Raw genomic sequence first — 14,408 nt, 5'->3', positions numbered from 1 at the left:
GTTATCCAGTGAAAAATTGCAAAGACTTTGCATCTATCATCATCAACTGTGCATAACATCATCCGAAGATTCAGAGAATCTGGAACAATCTCTGTGCGTAAGGGTCAAGGCCGTAAAACCATACTGGATGCCCGTGATCTCCGGGCCTTTAAACGACACTGCACCACAAACAGGAATGCTACTGTAAAGGAAATCACAGAATGGGCTCAGGAATACTTCCAGAAACCATTGTCAGTGAACACAATCCACCGTGCCATCCGCCGTTGCCAGCTGAAACTCTACAGTGCAAAGAAGAAGCCATTTCTAAGCAAGATCCACAAGCTCAGGCATTTTCACTGGGCCAGGGATCATTTAAAATGGGGTGTGGCAAAATGGAAGACTGTTCTGTGGTCAGACGAGTCACGATTCGAAGTTCTTTTTGGAAATCTGGGCCGCCATGTCATCCGGACCAAAGAGGACAAGGACAACCCAAGTTGTTATCAACGCTCAGTTCAGAAGCCTGCATCTCTGATGGTATGGGGTTGCATGAGTGCGTGTGGCATGGGTAGCCTGCATGTCTGGAAAGGCACCATCAATGCAGAAAAATATATTCAGGTTCTAGAACAACATATGCTCCCATCCAGACATCATCTCTTTCAGGGAAGACCCTGCATTTTTCAACAAGATAATGCCAGACCACATTCTGCATCAATCACAACATCATGGCTGCGTAGGAGAAGGATCCGGGTACTGAAATGGCCAGTCTGCAGTCCAGATCTTTCACCTATAGAGAACATTTGGCGCATCATAAAGAGGAAGGTGCAACAAAGAAGGCCCAAGACGATTGAACAGTTAGAGGCCTGTATTAGACAAGAATGGGAGAGCATTCCTGTTTCTAAACTTGAGAAACTGGTCTCCTCGGTCCCCAGACGTCTGTTGAGTGTTGTAAGAAGAAGGGGAGATGCCACACAGTGGTGAAAATTGCCTTTTTGGGGCTTTATTGACACCATGAAATTCTGATTCAACATATTTTTCCCTTAAAATGGTACATTTTCTCAGTTTAAACTTTTGTTCCGTGATTTATGTTCTATTCTGAATAAAATATTAGAAGTTGGCACCTCCACATCATTGCATTCAGTTTTTATTCACGATTTATATAGTGTCCCAACTTTTTTGGAATCCGGTTTGTATAAATTATATGAACTGCTTGGTTTTTGAGACTCTTGGCAGAGTTAATTTCAAGAGAGCTTTTAAGTTAAATTTCACTTTTTTATAGTTATCTCCATGGTGCTGTGTGGGGGTAATTTTTTGTGGGACGATCTATACTTTTTATTGATATCATTTTGGGGTGTGTATGACTTTTTGATTTTAGCACATGGTGATGCCCATAGTGTTTATTTTTTATTGTTTATTCATTTTGATTTTGGGGAAAGGGGGTGATTTGAATTTTTAGAATGTTTTAATATTTTTTTAAAAAGTTTTTATTTAACATTTTTTTAGAGCCCCAAGTAGACCCCAACATGCAGTCATTAGATTGCAATTTGTATAGAGTAATAAAAAAAAATTCTATTACCCTATACATAGATCTCTATATTACAATTCAGTGCTGCTACCTGCTGGCCTGAATTGCAGTATAAAAGTAATGAGCCTAAAAGCCTAGTACAAGCTCTGGATCATTATATCCGCTGTACTATTACGGTGGATTTCAGGAAAGGGTTAAATAAATGATGATAAATAAGTTGGGGTCAATGGCCCATCCTATGCCCTGTGCATACCCTATTCCACCAAGCTCCCTTTTTGGAAATTATCAAGGGCAGCATAGAAATACTACTTGCATTTACATTTGGGCTTCATTAAATGGGATAACTTATATTAGAGAAGATAAGAACTTTTGCAAATGTCATTACATGTAATCACAGTATAAATAAGTAGCTTGTGTTTTAGATTTGGTGATCATGTATGAAGTAGAGACTTATTTGAATCCAATGATGATTACCATCAATATCACTGATAAATTATAATCTATTTTGTATCTGGATGCTGCTTGTCATCATCTGCTTGCTCATTTTCATTATCTGCTTGCTCCTTATCATTATCTGCTTGCTCCTTATCATTATCTGCTTGCTCCTTATCATCATCTTCTTGCTCCTTATCATCATCTGCTTGCTCCTTATTATCATCTGCTTGCTCCTTATCATCATCTGCTTGCTCCTTATCATCATCTGCTTGCTCCTTATCATCATCTGCTTTGTCCTTATCATCATCTGACTCTGGTTCACTTTCAGACTGTTCTGACTTGTAAGATTCATCTTCTTTATCCGTTTCATTTTCATCCATTGATTCTTCATTGTCCTTTTCCTCATTCTTTGTCAGGTCTTCACCATTTTCTGGCTCCTGTTTGCCATCGTCACTTTCATAGGCTTCCTCTTTTTCCTCTTTTTTGTCACCTACTTTTTGCTGGTCTTTTCTTTTGATCTTTTTTTCTTTCTTATTTTCCTTGCTTTAAATTTTTACTTTCCTTGATAGTTCTAGTATTGTCTTTTTTACACTTTTCCTGTTTTCCTTTATTAGGTTCTTCTACTGAACCTCTGTCATCACCGTTATCATCATTATGCGCTTTTGCTTTGACATCTCTTACAGACTCATTTTTGGCAGGTTTCTTTTTTCCTTTTGAAGCCTGTAGAGACAGTAAAAAGAAATTATACATACGCTACACCTTAAATAAGCTTATCTACATTTGCTATTTTTTGGTGTATGCAACCTTATTCAATTTAGCGTCAAATGCTAAAGGAAATTATTTATTTTCCTCTATAATGTTACCTAGTTTAAAGGGGTCCAGGTTCAGAGCTGAACTCGGAACATATCCCCTTCTTTCCCCACTCAGTTCCTCTGAGATGAGCATCTGAGCAGGGCAAGGGCTTTTTCTGGAGATCTGGTGACGTACCGAGCTCTCCATGGGTAAGCTAGGTGGAGGCTTTTAGAGCTGCTCTAGCCTATAAAATGGCCCGGGGCAGCGCTAAAGTCTGCCCACTAGTGCCGGTGACGTCACCGGGAACACTGCTATGCGGAAGCCTCCACCAAGCATTGTAAAAATGTAAGCAAAAAAGCCCTTGCCCTGCGCGATACAGCACAGGGAACGGGAGAGCATTGGAGCATGAAATTCTCCAATGCTCATGTCAGAGGGGCTGAGTTGGGGAAGAAGGGTGTATGTCCGAGTTCAGCTTTGAACCCGGACAAACCCTTTAACCTAAAGCGTTCTTTTGGGATTTACCTAAATATTTTCAGCTAACCTATGGAAGCGACATCACAGAGAAAAATGACTTTTCATATAAAACATAACTTTTACTGTTGTTGGTTAAAATAATACCCCATCTTAGTATATATGTTAGGCTACGTCAAATGAATAGACAAGGCCTTACTTGGACGTATCAGGATTATGAAGTCTGATGTATAGAAAAATTTATGGCAACTTACAGTTAGATGACTGTGGACCTGGCCAAACGGTAGAAAGAGAGGTGGTGGATAAGGGGAAGGGAACAATATCCCTAATACAACCCTCAATGTACCCCTGCCTACGGAACCTATGGAAGCGAGAGAGTTTCTGCAGTGCTTATCCTTCTATTGTGGCACTGATTTTGCAATCTCCGTTGTGAAGAGGTGACTCTCCGACTGACCGTAGGCTATCCCACTGAAGTCCTGACCAGATACGCTCTTGTGTCTTCCTGTTCAACTGCATAATGTACATGCAGCTGAATGGAAAGACACAGCAGCCCATTGGGTAGGAACTTCAGATGAAGCGCCTGCAGCCAGTCAGGTAGTCACATGATCACAGCTGAAATCGCAAAAATTATGGCACGATAGAAGAGTGAATACTGCCGAAACTTCCATCCACAGGTTATGTGAAAGAGAGCATTTAGGTAAAGCCGCTGAAAACCCCTTTGAAGGGGTTATCCTGGAAAAGATATTCCAGACTTATCCATCAGGATAGGTCATCAGTATCAGATCTGCGGGGATGTAACACGCGGGCCCCCCGCTGATCAGCTGTTAGAAAAGGCCTTGAGAGCTGCAGCTTTTTCCTAGTTCACTGTACATCGGTCACATGGCCGAGTTGAAGCTCAGTCCCATTCAAGTCGATGTACGGCTCTGTCCTTGGAAGCTGCCGGAGCCTGCATCACTCACTAGAGCTCCAGCAACTCCCTGATACAGCTGATTGGCAGGGATATCATGACTTGGACCTCCACTGATGTGATAATGATGACCTATCCTGAGGATTTCATTATTATCTATTCCAGGATAACCCCTTTAATAATGTATCTTCTGTCATTGATGTTAAAGTAAGCTGAGTCAGATTTTAGGTCCTTAGATGGCCCTGAAAGGAAGAATGAGGAAAATTGGCTACTGCCTCATGGGATTGGTTTTGTTTGTCTGAATCAACACTGCAGGAGAGTAGGCAGAACTACTATAGATTGACATGTTCTTTTTCAATTGTACTATGCTACTATATTAAAAACAACTCTGGAAATCTATACATTGTAAAGGCAATATATAATATATTTGCCAAAAAGCACTACCTTTTCTGGATGCTGCATATAGTACCATCCTCTTGGGTATTTAGCAATGCTGTCCATATACCTCTCTGCCTTCACCCAGTCTTCATGCCACTTTTCAATTCGATACTGAGGCTCACACTTTGTGAGTCTGTCCCCAATGTTGTGGTTCTCTCTGGATACTTTCAGCAGTTCTTGTTCTCTTTTCTCTCTATTTAAACTGGAAAAAGGGAATGTTCAGAAATGATATGCAGATATAGCATACATTGAAATCTGATGTACTAATTATCAACATCAATGGAATTCATCATATCCGTCATAAAAGCCATAAATATTAGACCCTTGACACTAGTGTGAACAGAGCCTAAGCTTATAGTATGCTATAAAAGTCTTGTTATCCGGCAGTAATAATAATCCATAAACTCTCATAATTGGGCTGTTGCTCATTCACAGTTATTGCCCCAAGTAAATATGGCCAGTGATCAGCCCACAAACCAGCAAATGATTGTTTGCCATTGACTGCATCTTCTATGAGGGCATAAAAATCTGTGCTTGTTGGCAGCACATTGTCTCATGTATAAAGGGATGTGTTGCCAACGATGAAAAAACCGGTATGAGTTTGAACAATCAATCATGCTAACAGTCATTTGGTCTCATACAGTACCTTGTAAATGGAGATAACGAGCACTGATCACCGTTGCTGTTGATCACCACATATTACTGGCGGAAACTCTGCTATTGCAAATGGGGCCCATGTCTATCGGATGTAGCATGTGTTCAGTTACATTCCCATTGCAACAGTGAATATGAGGTCACCTCTCCTTGGCATGCAGAGTAAACTACTGAATTAAAGGGATTGTCTTGTACAACTTCAACTGTTGAAAGAACCACCATTCCAGCACCGCAGCTCCTGTTCCTGCTGTTTCATGTTTCCGCCAGACCAGAAGTTATGAGGTTAAGTGAACGCTGTGGCAAGTCACTTACTTCAGTGGTCACATGTGCAAGAATGGCTTGTTACTGTACAAAACCATCACATATTGCAAAATATATGTATTATATAATTTGAAATATTTGGGCTAATAATAAAAAAAATATTAGAGCATTAGAGCAATTTTCCAAATGATTACTTAGGCCCCTTTCACACGGGCGAGAATTCCGCGCGGGTGCAATGTGTGAGGTGAACGCATTGTACCCGCACTGAATCTGGACCCATTCACTTCAGTAGGGCTGTTCAGATGAGCGGTGATTTTCACGCATCACTTGTGCGTTGCGTGAAAATCGCAGCATGTTCTATATTCTGTGTTTTTCACACAACGCAGGCCCCATAGAAATTAATGGGTCTGCGTGAAAATCGCAAGCATCTGCAAGCAAGTGCGTATGCGGTGCGATTTTCACGCATGGTTGCTAGGAGATGATGTAAGTAAATTGATAAAAGTCAATTTACTGTATTATTTTCCCTTATAACATGGTTATAAGGGAAAATAATAGCATTCTGAATACAGAATGCTTACTAAAATGTGGCTTTAAGGGTTGAAAAAAATAAAAAATAAAATAACTCACCTCATCCAACTGATCTCATAGCCGGTATCGTCTTCTTCTTTCAAGACCTGCCAAAGGACCTTTGATGACGTAATCGCGCTCACCACGTCGTAAGCGCGGTGACGTCAGCGCAGGACCTGCTGAATGAAGATAGAAGATCCTTTGGCAGATCTTGAAAGAAGAAGAAAGAAGACGATGCCGGCTGCGAGATCAATTGGATGAGGTGAGTTAAATTTTTTTACCCTTAAAGCCACATTTTAGTAAGCATTCTGTATTAAGAATGCAGCATACGGGTAGGCTACCCGACACTGCTAGATTTGAGTGTGTAGTTCCCTTTAAGCCAGTCAGGCCGGTTACCGGCAATCCTTATAACAGCCAGCAGAGGGAGCCCCCAGTTCAGTATAAATAGGCTAGGGCCTAGCTCAGGAAGTTTAGAAGTTTCCAGACTCAGTGCAGAGAGGGTTCCCCTCCTGAGTCTGTATGCATAGAAGTCAGAAGGGCATAGCTAAACAGCCTGAAGACACAGAATACCACAGAGGCCGATCAGATAAAGCAAGAGGTACTCAAGATAACAGAGGAGGTACTAGATAAGGACAGCTTCAAGGGTACGCCAGATAAAGGGCATTAGACCTTGGAGAGAAAGTCACATGTAGCAGGACCAGTCAGGAATAGTGTGCAAGCCGCCTGTACTGCATCTCCTGTAATCAACGCTCTGTATAATGCCTTGCTAAGACCGGCCATTCTGTACTCCCAAGAACCAGCTGTATTCACTGATATTCAGTAAAAGTTCCAGTTTTTGTTGGCTATCCTATGCTTGCTTCATTCTTCTACAATACCATACACGGCGTGTCACCGTTTAATTGACACTGGCGTCACGAACTGTTAAATACCTGCCTGTTCCAGTATTTGCCCCAATTGAAGACGACAGTGGATCCCAGGTTAGTGAGGCAATCTGCACTACAAAGCCCAGCATACACTACTGACCCCCTGGGACACTGCATCGCTCTTTTTGGCGTCACGAACAGGATCCGCATACTTCTACAGTGCAGAGAAGTGTGAACTGTGTGCTTTAACTATTCCACCACCGTATTGCGAGGACTGTACCCTTTATTTCCAAGCCGGTGGATTGAAATTGTGCCTGGGAGGAATCAGAGACGCTGTACTGTGCTGCGCTACCCCCAGAGAGAAAATCGTATTTGTGGACTGTGATTTATTGGACTTTGCAACACCCTGCTTGCTGTCAGGGAATCGTGATCAAGATGGCCACCGGCCGCCTGGAGTAAAGTTTCCCGCGCTGCTGAGGACCTCCGTGGGCGGATCCCTTCAAAGACACAGAGAATCCCGCCCCTCTTCATCATCGCACCGCCGCGGCCCTGCTTTTCCTGCGTCAGCAACGTCACCGCGTACACAGGACGTCCGGAGTCTCACGAGATTTGGCCTGCGCGAACCCGGCGATACCGGTAAGAACTTGTATCCGCAGGGAAGGGGATTGTTCCGGCCCCTTTAGTCACCAGCGGCCACCTCGTAATAAGTTAACATGTCAGACCCGGGAGAGCTTGCGGCTCCTAATCATCCTATAGCCCCCAGCATGATGCCCTTTACCATGCCTTACTACTTTGGGGCCCCATGGTTTCCCCGCTATAACGGAGAGGTCCATACCCTAAGAGACTTTAAAGAAAAGTTGCTGGCCTTATTCAAACTGTACCCCATAAATGCCGATCAGCAAATGGAAATCTTGCTAGCGCAACTGGAGGGGGCTGCCCGCAGAGAGGTATTATCCTGGCCTGCTGCTGAAAGGAGTACTCTAGAGCAGATATTCACCCGCCTCAGGGCCACTTTTGAAACGAGGACTGCCTCAGAGATAAAGATGCACTTCTTTGGCAAGAAACAGAAGTCCGGTGAGTCCCTCCGTGACTATGCCCTATCACTTCAGGAGGCTTTGGGGGCTGTAATCCAGATAGATCCCAAGGAAGCTGATAACCAGGATCAGACCCTGAGGGAACAATTTATTACCGGAGTGTCTAGTGAGCAAATAAGGACCCAATTAAAGATGCTGTCCGCCCAACACCCTAACAGTACCTTTCTGGACTTTAAAGAACTGGCTATAAAAATTCTGGGGTCAGCAGTATCTACAGAGCTGAGCACCCCACCTGAGTTATCAGCCTGCAGGTCAAAACCGTTTATCATTAACCGAGCTGAGGCCGGTCAAGCTGTTCAAGCTACAGCTACCGATACTATCGCCATGCTGACAGAGCAAGTAAATCACCTCACTAAAAGCCTAGAGAGAGTGTGCAGAAAAATGGAGGAATGGGAAAAACCTATGATGTCAGAAGAGGAGTTCCTGTCACCCTCTAAGCCGTTCCCACCTCCATACCAAGAGACTCACCCCAGGGATCCTGGGAGGCGCACTAGGGGTCGCAAGCGGCCCGTGTGTACATACTGCAAAAAGATGGGACACACAGAATCCACTTGCTGGCAGTTAAACGGGCAACCCCTGAGGCTGAGGACCACCCCTCGGGAGGTAGAACACTAGGTCCAAAAGATCCAAATTGGATGCCCCGGTATGTAGGATCCCATCCTAAAATCAATGTGGAGATTAACGGGGTCCCCTTTGAAGCCCTATTAGATACTGGGTCTCAGGTCACTACTATTCAGCTGCCCGCCTTTGAAAGATTCTGGGACACCAATCAATTGACCCAGCCGCCTGAATCCTGGGTAGAGATTATCGCCAGCAACGGCAAACCGGTAAAGATCCATGGATACTGGGAACCCACCCTGCAGGTGGGAGAAGTAACCTTGCCTCAACAGGGGGTGATAGTAGTACAGGCTGGCGACAGAGGAGGACATCCTGTCATTCTACACTACGTGCAGAATTATTAGGCAAATGAGTATTTTGACCACATCATCCTCTTTATGCATGTTGTCTTACTCCAAGCTGTATAGGCTCGAAAGCCTACTACCAATTAAGCATATTAGGTGATGTGCATCTCTGTAATGAGAAGGGGTGTGGTCTAATGACATCAACACCCTATATCAGGTGTGCATAATTATTAGGCAACTTCATTTCCTTTGGCAAAATGGGTCAAAAGAAGGACTTGACAGGCTCAGAAAAGTCAAAAATAGTGAGATATCTTGCAGAGGGATGCAGCACTCTTAAAATTGCAAAGCTTCTAAAGTGTGATCATCGAACAATCAAGCGTTTCATTCAAAATAGTCAACAGGGTCGCAAGAAGCGTGTGGAAAAACCAAGGCGCAAAATAACTGCCCATGAACTGAGAAAAGTCAAGCGTGCAGCTGCCAAGATGCCAATTGCCACCAGTTTGGCCATATTTCAGAGCTGCAACATCACTGGAGTGCCCAAAAGCACAAGGTGTGCAATACTCAGAGACATGGCCAAGGTAAGAAAGGCTGAAAGACGACCACCACTGAACAAGACACACAAGCTGAAACGTCAAGACTGGGCCAAGAAATATCTCAAGACTGATTTTTCTAAGGTTTTATGGACTGATGAAATGAGAGTGAGTCTTGATGGGCCAGATGGCTGGATTGGTAAAGGGCAGAGAGCTCCAGTCCGACTCAGACGCCAGCAAGGTGGAGGTGGAGTACTGGTTTGGGCTGGTATCATCAAAGATGAGCTTGTGGGGCCTTTTTGGGTTGAGGATGGAGTCAAGCTCAACTCCCAGTCCTACTGCCAGTTTCTGGAAGACACCTTCTTCAAGCAGTGGTACAGGAAGAAGTCTGCAAGGTAAGAAAAACATGATTTTCATGCAGGACAATGCTCCATCACACGCGTCCAAGTACTCCACAGCGTGGCTGGCAAGAAAGGGTATAAAAGAAGAAAATCTAATGACATGGCCTCCTTGTTCACCTGATCTGAACCCCATTGAGAACCTGTGGTCCATCATCAAATGTGAGATTTACAAGGAGGGAAAACAGTACACCTCTCTGAACAGTGTCTGGGAGGCTGTGGTTGCTGCTGCACGCAATGTTGATGGCGAACAGATCAAAACACTGACAGAATCCATGGATGGCAGGCTTTTGAGTGTCCTTGCAAAGAAAGGTGGCTATATTGGTCACTGATTTGTTTTTGTTTTGTTTTTGAATGTCAGAAATGTATATTTGTGAATGTTGAGATGTTATATTGGTTTCACTGGTAAAAATAAATAATTGAAATGGGTATATATTTCTTTTTTGTTAAGTTGCCTAATAATTATGTACAGTAATAATCACCTGCACACACAGATATCCCCCTAAAATAGCTAAAACTAAAAACAAACTAAAAACTACCTCCAAAAATATTCAGCTTTGATATTAATGAGTTTTTTGGGTTCATTGAGAACATGGTTGTTGTTTAATAATAAAATTAATCCTCAAAAATACAACTTGCCTAATAATTCTGCACTCCCTGTAGGCACCAATGTCTTCAAAAACTGTTATGCTGAAATACTTGCCGTATTACATCAGACTCTGCCCACCGCTTCCTCTGCGTCCAAGAGGGTGATTCAAAAGACTATCACTGTGTTAAGTGCCCAGCAGAGGTTTGCTAACGGGAAAGGAGAAATTTGTACTGCCAAGATTCGTGATAATAAGCCTGTGACTTTGCCTCCTAATTCCCAAACTCTCTTATGGTGTCGTGCTGTCCTGGGAGTCCAAGGCCAAGATTATCCAGCCCTGGTGGAGCCAATCCAGATGGAGAACTACCCTTACGTGAGAGCTGCCAAGTGCCTGGTGAACGTCTCCCAAGGTAGAGTACCTGTCCGTCTGATTAACCTGAGTGATCATCCTGTTGCGCTTACTAAGCATGACCCTGTTGCCCAGCTTTCTCAGGTGTTCTTCCAAGACATCATCCGTCTTCCAGTGACAGAAAAGCCGCCAGCTGTAGTCAGCGGATGTCCGCCGGTGCCCCAGTCACAAGTGCCCTGGTGGGAAGAGCTCCATGTCGGGGACGAGGCTACCCCCCAACGTCAACAAGAGGGGATACTACAGCTTGTCAAAGAGCACCACCAGGCCTTCAGTAAACATGCTACTGATTATGGAGAGGTTAGTGCCATACAACACACCATACCTACTGGCTCTCATCCTCCTATCAAGGAGAGATACAGACCCTTACCGCCTACTTCCTATCAGACTGTAAAGGAAATGATCCAAGAGATGAAAGACTCTAATGTAATCCGGGACAGTCGTAGCCCGTGGGCGGCACCCCTGGTCCTTGTAAAGAAGAAGGATGGTGGTATCCGTTTCTGCGTGGACTATAGAAAAATTAATCAAATAACCCACAAAGACGCGTACCCACTGCCCCGCATTGAGGAGTCACTAACTGCTCTGGGCTCCGCTGCCTATTTCTCCACGTTGGACTTGACCAGTGGCTACTGGCAAGTACCCATGGCCCCGGCAGATAGGGAAAAGACGGCTTTCACCACTCCCATGGGCCTGTTCGAATTCAATTGTATGCCGTTCGGGTTATGTAATGCCCCAGGAACTTTCCAGAGACTAATGGAGCGGTGCTTGGGTCACAAAAACTTTGAAACAGTGCTGCTGTATCTAGATGACGTCATTGTGTACTCAAAAACATATGAAGACCATCTGAAACACTTAGCAGAGGTATTTGAAATCCTTATCAAATATGGCCTGAAGGTAAAGCCATCCAAGTGCCACTTGCTCAAACCTGCGGTAAAATACCTGGGGCATGTGGTAAGCGGAGAGGGCATACAACCTGACCCTGATAAGTTAGCGGCTGTCCGTAACTGGCCGGTCCCCACTACCGTCAAAGAGGTGAGGGGTTTCCTTGGTTTTGCCGGCTACTATAGACGTTTTATCCCCCATTTTGCTCAAATAGCCGATCCTATCCAGGAACTCTTGAGGGGGCAGCCCAAGAAAAGTCCTAGAACTCCAGTGCCCATTGAGTGGAATGAAGAAAGAGAGATAGCGTTCCAGTTGTTAAAAAAGAAACTGACTGAGCCTCCCGTGTTAGGTTATCCAGACTACAGCAAGCCCTTCCATCTGTATACTGATGCTAGCAAGCGAGGCCTGGGGGCTGTGTTAGCCCAGATCCAAGAGGGAAAAGAAAGAGTGATAGCCTATGCAAGCCGCTCCCTGAAAGGAGCTGAGAAAAATGACCAGAATTATAGTTCCTTCAAACTAGAGTTCCTGGCATTAGTGTGGGCAGTGACGGAGAAATTCAAAGATTATCTAGCCGCTACCCCCTTCATTGCATTCACTGATAATAACCCTCTGGCACATCTAAATACAGCTAAATTGGGGGCTTTGGAGCAAAGATGGGCCTCTCGCCTTGCCAACTATGATTTCTCTGTAAAATATCGTGCTGGACGTACTAATGACAATGCTGATGCTTTATCCAGGCTTCCCACAGAGACAGCTCCTGATGATGGGCGAGATGCTTGGGAAGATGTAGAAATGCCGGCCTTCTACCATAAATTTGCTCAACAGGATCAGGCTCGGGCTACCAGTAGCAGAGCTGCAGTTCCTTCACCCTCCAGTAGGCCGGAACTCAAAGAAGAAAGGTGGGTGAAACTACAGTCTGAAAGTAGAGTGCTGGGTGAATTGTTGGACTTCATTACCAGTGGCAGAGCCCCTGAGAGGATTCGGCGTAAGAGTACAGATCCTGAGCTCATCAAACTGTGGAGACAGCGCCATCAGCTCTTCATACAAAAGGGCCTGTTGCTGCGGAGAAGCCTAGACCCAGTGTCCAACGAGAGGGTGCATCAGATTCTCATACCCCGACGAGATGCAGGTATGGTGTTGGAGATGTACCACAATCAATCCGGTCACTTTGGGGTCCAAAAGACTGAGGCAAATATCCGCCAGCGGTTTTACTGGGTGGGCATGCGAGAAGACATGGAGAAGTGGTGTCGAGAGTGTGTAGCCTGTACCTTGAAACGAGGTGAACACCATGATCAGAGGGCACCACTGAGACCCATTGTAAGTACTCGTCCTCTTGAACTTGTCGCCATCGACCATGTGAAGCTGGAACCTAGTCGCTCAGGGTATGTGTACGCTATGACTATTATTGACCATTTCACTAAGTTTGTTGTAGCGGTGCCTGTGAGAGACCAGACGGCCAAGACTACCGCCGAACTGTTCTGGAAACACTTCCTCCTGCCCTACGGTTGTCCAGAAAAGATCCTCACCGATCAAGGTCCTGCTTTTGAGTCCCATCTGTTCCATGAACTGTGCCGCCTGCACAACTGTAAGAAGATCCGGACGACGGCCTACCATCCGCAAGGTAATGGATTGTGTGAAAAAATGAATCAGACCTTGATAGAGATGCTGAGGACCGTGCCTCCTGAAACCAGGGGAGATTGGCCTAATCTGTTGCCACAGCTCATGTTCACATACAATCATACCATACACTGTTCCACCGGGTATACCCCCTTCTATTTGATGTTTGGGCGCCAAGGGTTATTGCCTGCTGACCACTCCTTGGACGTACTCGTACCTGATTGCATCAACCCATTACCTAATACCGACTGGGTTGCTGAACACCAAAGGCGATTGAATACGGCCCAAGCTATTGTTCAGGAACGTATGGACTATGCTAGAGACCGGCAGCAGAGAGACTATGACCAAGCAGCCCATGCAGAACCCCTGACGATAGGGGCTGTGGTATGGTTAAAAAATAACCGCCGTACCAGTAAACTGGACAGTAAATGGGAGCAAAGTCCTTATGTTGTCACTGCAATCCCAAATGTTGGAACTCACACTTATGAGATCACCCGGGAGGGCAGGGGATCCCAAATTGTGCACCGAAACCGGTTAAAGCTCTGCCTGACACCAGGACCCAGTGCCGAGAGTTCTATATCTGAACCCCCTGTGTCAGAGTCATCGATACAGCCCGAGGATCCTATGCAGGCTGTCCGAAATCTAAGGTATGACGCTGATCCCATGCATTGGCTTCTGACACCATGGTTGAACTTGTTGGTGCCCGCTCCGGCACCTACTGTACTTTTACTTCCAGAAGAGCCGGTTCAAGATGCCCCGGATCCAGTTCCCCCTCTAGTGGATCCTGTTGTTCCTGTTGTTCCTGTTGTTCCTGTTGTTCCAGTTGTTCCTGACCAAGGTCTCACGGATGGAGATCCTCCTGTTGCTCCTCTCTCTTCTACCTCGGTGCTAAGGGAAGAGGAAACCCCTGTGTTGAGAAGGTCCACCCGGATGACCAGGGGACGTCCGCCAGTCCATTTAAGAGACTTTGACTATGCTGGTGGTGTCTCCTCCCGAACAGTTACTATCGGAAATAGCCTGCTTGATGTTTGTGCGCAAGAATGGACTCCTCCACGTGAGCCCTTGCCTGTTCTACACCCACGGGGAAACCCTGTGTAGTTCCTT

General features: G+C 45.1%; 1 protein-coding gene across 1 annotated transcript in view; it reads right to left on the bottom strand.

Annotated features, from left to right (window-relative positions):
* Positions 1-2,452: 2,452 nt before the first annotated feature.
* Positions 2,453-14,408, bottom strand: part of CFAP97D2 (CFAP97 domain containing 2) — a 38,505-nt gene continuing 26,549 nt past the window's right edge. Inside the window, exons 4-5 of the mRNA XM_044287972.1 lie at positions 4,551-4,746; positions 2,453-2,656 (exon numbers count right to left, since the gene is read on the bottom strand). Coding sequence (XP_044143907.1) covers positions 2,468-2,656; positions 4,551-4,746 — 385 coding nt within the window. The 3' untranslated portion in view covers positions 2,453-2,467. The remainder of the gene's footprint in view (positions 2,657-4,550; positions 4,747-14,408) is intronic.

The sequence above is a fragment of the Bufo gargarizans genome, chromosome 3, assembly GCF_014858855.1.
Source record: "Bufo gargarizans isolate SCDJY-AF-19 chromosome 3, ASM1485885v1, whole genome shotgun sequence".
NCBI lineage: Eukaryota > Metazoa > Chordata > Amphibia > Anura > Bufonidae > Bufo > Bufo gargarizans.
This window is presented reverse-complemented; position numbering and strand designations above follow the sequence as displayed.